The following is a 5584-nucleotide window of genomic DNA, read 5'->3' on the forward strand; positions in this document are numbered from 1 at the left end:
TTCCCTGCAGGGACGCCTGTGTCCCCTGCTCCCCTTCCCAAAACACCCTGAGAGCTCTGCAGCCCCCCCATGCCTTCCCATCGCCCCACACCAGCACAACAGCCCCATTCAATGGGCTCCCCAAGAGCTCTTCCTGCTGCAGGCACAGAGCAGCCATCCCAGAGCTGGAGCAGCCAGAAAGATTCTTTCATTCCCCTTCATTCCTGCCATGTGAGGACATATCACAGAGAAGAACTTGCTGCAGGATCATTTATTTCCCTTAAATACAATCAGAGACCAGAGTGACACAAAGTCTGTGGGTCACACAACACGAGTGGCAACTTATTTAGGAGATGAAAACTGGCATTTCTATGAAGACAACATCATCACAAATTGAAATAGGAAAACAAATACAAAGCAGGAAAGACAGACATGGCCTGTCATGACCTACACTGGAAGCCCTTTGCAGGGTAAAGCAAGCAGCGTATATCTGCTGAAACACATCTGGTCACCAGCTTCCTCACAGCATCCTTCAGCTCCTGGTTCCTCAGGCTGTAGATGAGGGGGTTCACTGCTGGAGGCACCACCGAGTACAGCACTGACACCACCAGATCCAGGGATGGGGAGGAGATGGAGGGGGGTTTCAGGTAGGCAAATGTGCCAGTGCTGAGAAGAACGGAAAGCACAGCCAGGTGAGGGAGGCACGTGGAAAAGGCTTTGTGGCGTCCCTGCTCAGAGGGCATCCTCAGCACAGCCCTGAAGATCTGCACATAGGACCCCACAATGAAAACAAAACAGCCAACAGCAATCAGGATGCCAACCAAAAGAAGCCCAACTTCCCTGAGGTAGGAGTGTGAGCAGGAGAGCTTGAGGATCTGGGGGATTTCACAGAAGAACTGCTCCACAGCATTGCCTCGGCAGAGGGGCAGTGAAAATGTATTGGCTGTGTGCAGCAGAGCAGTGAGAAAGCCACTGCCCCAGGCAGCTGCTGCCAGGTGGACACAAGCTCTGCTGCCCAGGAGGGTCCCATAGTGCAGGGGCTTGCAGATGGCCACGTAGCGGTCATAGGACATGGCAGTGAGGAGAGAATACTCTGCTGAAAGGAATAAGAGAAAGAAAAAGAGCTGTGCAGCACAACCTGTGTAGGAGATGGTCCTGCTGTCCCAAAGGGAATTGGCCATGGATTTGGGGACAGTGGTGGTGATGCAGCCCAGGTCCAGCAGGGAGAGGTTGAGGAGGAAGAAGTACATGGGGGTGTGGAGGCGCTGGACGCAGGCTGTGCTGGTGATGATGAGGCCGTTGCCCAGGAGTGCAGCCAGGGAGATGCCCAGAAAGAGCCAGAAGTGGCAGAGCTGCAGCTCCCGCGTGGCTGTGAATGGCAGGAGGAGGAACTGGGTGATGGAGCTGCCGTTGGACATCTGCTGCCTCTGGGCATGGGGCAGTGTCAGAGGAGAAAAAGGCGGTGACAGGTTAGGACAGGAGGGATGTCAGATACAGAAGTTCAGTTTACACATTCACAACTGAGCACATTTTAGCAGGAGAGGAGAGGTTCTGTGTCATCACCAGTCATGTCATTACACTGCTGAGGCTTCTTCCTAGGTTCAATCAGAAGAGCATTGCTCAGAGCAAAAAGTCTCAGTTCTTTGCAGAACCAAGAGAGCTGCAGTGTCCACCAGTCCTCTCCCACTTGCCCTGTGCTCAAACTTGCACTGCCTGTAAGGTGCCTTCACACACAAATTGATCTTAAGAACTCCCACAAACATCTGTCCTGAGCTGAGACCAGGGGAGAACGGTTTCAAAGGACAGTCCACAGAGCTCTCACGCTGAGAAGCAAAGGGCTGTGGGGGGCAGAGCACGGGCAGCAGCCACCTCCAGTGCCAGACCCCAAGAGAGCTGCCGGAACGCACCCTCCCCAGGGCTGGGCTGCACTTTCCCCCCACTCCCTGCCCTTCCATATCTCTGCTGCCTGGAGCTGTTCCTGCCAGGAGCTGCTGCTCTGTGCCCAGCTCTGCTCCCTCTCAGTGCTCCCAGAGCCCATGCCATGGGCTGTGTGCTCAGCTCTGCCCTGCACACCCCTGCCTGTGCAGGGGCTCAGGAGCAGCTCACACAAGCCCTCTCAAGGCTCTCGGTGCCTCCCCCAAAGCAGAGAAGTAAATTCCCAGCTCCCACTGCCCACCCTGCCCATCAAGAGGAAAAACCATCAAAGCTCAGGATCCTTCCCTATCAGGTAAATGATGCCTCAGTGTCTTTCAGAGGGACCCTCTGAAGAAGTGCTCAGAGTGATGGCAGATTGGAGCAGCGTCACCCACCCAGCACTTCCCTTCCCTGACAGGGGCTGTTCCCTTCCCCTCAGCTCCCCCCGAGCTCTATGGGGAGCTCCAGGGCAGGCCGAGTGCTGACCCTGGCAGGCAGCAGAGTCCCTGCCCCTGCACACAGCCTTGGGCTGCAGGGACCCGGCTGCAAGGGCAGCGCTGGGCACCCCTGGCTGCACACCCACATTCACACCCTGCAGCCAGCCCCGGGACAAGGGACCTGCCTTGTCCTGTCCCTGCATGGTGCAGAGGGAAGCCCTGCTCTGCAGCACATCCTCCTCCTTATCTACACAGAGAGAAACTGCAGCTGCATTGCCCTGCACCCAGTGCCTTACCACAAACAGGGCTGGGAAGGTTTCTCCTTCAGAAGGTTTCTCCTCCTCCTCAGCATCCTCCACTGCCAAGTGCCTTTAAGCGCCCTGTGTCTCACAGGTCTCCAATCAGTCCCAGCTTAGCAGCAGAGGCCCAGCCCAAGGTGGCTCTGCCTCTGCCCCCTGGGCTCCTTCCAGGCCTCCCTGGGGCTCCAGGGAAACACCATGGGAAACAGCTTGAAGCAAGCAATGATCTTCCCTCCCTCAGCTGGGAGGCACACTGCCTTCCTGCAGTGCCATTTCTCTGATGATACAGAGATTTACGGATAAAAATCTTCGTTTCTTACAATCAATCAATTATTTTCAAAAATGGCCCTTTGAGAACATCAAGTCCAACCATTAACCTATCTCTGGGAAGTCCACACACTGAGCATGAGAACATCTCTGGTGGGATACCCTGTTTGGATGGTCCGCAACAGCAACTGGGGCTTTAAAGTTGAATTTTACATCCTACCTTAATTTCACTAATTTATATCCTATTCTTGTTTGTTGTTAAACATTCTTCTATACATTAGAGCATAGAAATCAGTTATGTTCATGCAGAAACCTGTCCATATATATAATTGTATTTAAACCCATTTAAGAAATTCTTAACAACTAAGCAACCAAGTGTCAGGTTGGATATTTAATTGCAAGTGGGTGTATATCAGCTTCAATATCAAGTGCTGTTAGAAATCCTGTGATTGAGTTTACAAATGCAAACTGCTGCTAGCTGGCATTTGTGATCCTTCAGATGAATACCAGGCTGATGGAATTCAGGTGCACGCAGACTGCTCTCAGAGAGGGAGCATAGAAAGCAAAGAGATCCAATCTGAACCTTGTGCCTCAACAAGAGGGTCTCCCTTATTCCTTTCTGTTTGCAGTTCCTATACACATGATTTCAGTTCAGTGCTGTGTAAATCACTTGAATCCAGTCTTGGATAAATCCTTGCCAAGTCTGACACAATCTCTTTTTGTAGATGGTGGAGTGGGGCCTCGCCACCAAATCCTGAGGAATCCTGCTTTTAGAAATTCACATTAAAATCACTTTTCCTGGTATCTGTGGAAGTGATTCTTTCAGCATTCTTTCTAAACAGTTTCATAAGAGGCATGAGGAACATCTCTGGGAAACACATTCCAGTGTTTCACCACCCTCCCCGGAAAGAATTTCTTCAGGGAACATAGTTTCTGTTTCACTGCAGACAAAGGAGGCAGGAGAGAAGGGGTGGGGAGCACGCACCCCAGCCCCGACTCCGCACAGGGCAGCGAGGGGTGCTGCTCTACACTACAGCACAGCTGGGCTGAACTGAGTCAGTGCTTACACAGAAACCTGTCCTTGTCCCTGATGAAGCTCTACAGCCCACAGGCTTCTCCACAAGTACCAGCCCAGCTGTTTTTCTTGTCATGTCTTGCACAGTGTCACAAGCTGTGGCACAAGGGGAGGCCCTTGTTGCTGTTTCTCCTGGAACACAGGGAAGTAGAAAATGAAATACTTTTTTTAATAATGAAACCCATTCCAGTGACCACGGAAAATATGGAACAAGATGCTAGAGCCCTACAGGTTTTACCAGGAAGAGCAACAATTAGCTAAAAATTCCCTCCTGAGCTGTTTCCTTTCCCAGCCCATGGATACTTTCCTCAGTAACTTTCAAGTGCACATGGCACAGCAAGAGATCTGTGTGTCTGCTGCACATGAAGGTGAACAGTTCCTTTTGGTGTTAGAGCTGTAAAGTCAGATTTATCTCCAAAGCAACTCAACCATGGACCAAGGATGAGTCAGGGAATTTTCAGCTGTACCTGCAGTGCCCTGCAAAAGCAAGGCAAGACAGGGGCAGGATGCGCAAGGCAAGGCAGGGCAAGGCGAGGCGAGGCAAGGCAAGGCAAGACAGGGCAAAACAAGTTATGGCAAGGCAAGGCAAGGTAAGGCAAGGCCAGGAAGGGCAGGGCAGGGTAAGGCAGGGCACAGAGAGGTAGGGCAAGGCAGGACAAGGAAGTTCAAGGCAGATCAAGGCAAGGCGAGGTAAGGCAAGGCAATGCCAGGAAAGGCAAGGCAAGACAACGAAAGGCAAGGCAAGTCAAGGTATGGCAAGGCAGGGTAAGTCAGGGCAAGTAAGTTCAAGGCAGATCAAGAAAAGGCAAGGCAAGGCAGGGCAAGGCAAGGCAATGAAAGGCAGGGCAATGCAAGGCAAGGCAAGTCAAGGCTAGGGAATGCCAGGCAAGGCAAGGCAAGGCAATGCCAGACAAGGCCAGGCATGGTAAGGCAAGGGAAGGCAAGTGAAGGCAAGGCTAGGCCAGCCCAGGAAAGGCAAGGCAAGGCAAGGGAAGGCAAGGCTAGGTCAGCCCTGAAAGGCCAAAGCAAGGCAAGGCAAGGCAAGCCCTGCAAGGCCAGGACAGGCCACATCAAGCAGGGCAAGACCAGGCTAGGCCAGGACAGTCAAGGCAATGCAAGGTACGGCAAGGCAATTCAATGCAAGGCAAAGCAAGGCCAGGCCAAGCCATGCCAGGAAAGGCCAGGCAACATAAGTCAATGCAATACAAGACCAGGCAATGCAAGGCAAGGAAAGACAAGGCAAGGACAGGTAAGCCCAGGCAAGGACAAGCTAGGCCAGTCTAGGCAAGGCAAGGCAAGGAAATGCAAGGCAAGTAAAAGCAAGGCAACGCAAGGCCAGGGAAGGCAAGGCAATGAGAGGCAAGGCCAGGCAAGGCAAGACAAGGCCAGGCAAGGAAATGTCAGGCAAGGCCAAGCCAGGCAAGACCAGGCAAGTCCAGGCAATGCACAGCAAGGCAATACAAGGCAAGGCATTACAAGGCAAGGCAATAGAAGGAAGGCACGTCAAGGCAAGGCCAGGCCAGGCCAAGTCAGGCAAGGCTAGGCAAGGCAAGTGTCGTGGTTTAAAACTAGTCAGGCAGCTCATTCACTCACTCACTCCCCCAGTTCTTGCC

General features: G+C 52.7%; 1 protein-coding gene across 1 annotated transcript; it reads right to left on the reverse strand.

The window, feature by feature from the left end:
• Positions 1-333: 333 nt before the first annotated feature.
• Positions 334-1593, reverse strand: LOC133263897 (olfactory receptor 14C36-like). The gene has a single exon (XM_061443759.1). It carries the CDS (start codon positions 1395-1397, stop codon positions 420-422), a length of 978 nt encoding a protein of 325 aa, XP_061299743.1. The 5' UTR covers positions 1398-1593; the 3' UTR covers positions 334-419.
• Positions 1594-5584: the final 3991 nt, after the last annotated feature.

The sequence above is a fragment of the Pezoporus flaviventris genome, unplaced genomic scaffold (assembly GCF_033815535.1).
Source record: "Pezoporus flaviventris isolate CSIRO_AGI_PZ_B2104156 unplaced genomic scaffold, CSIRO_AGI_Pfla_v1 ptg000517l, whole genome shotgun sequence".
Lineage (NCBI taxonomy): Eukaryota > Metazoa > Chordata > Aves > Psittaciformes > Psittacidae > Pezoporus > Pezoporus flaviventris.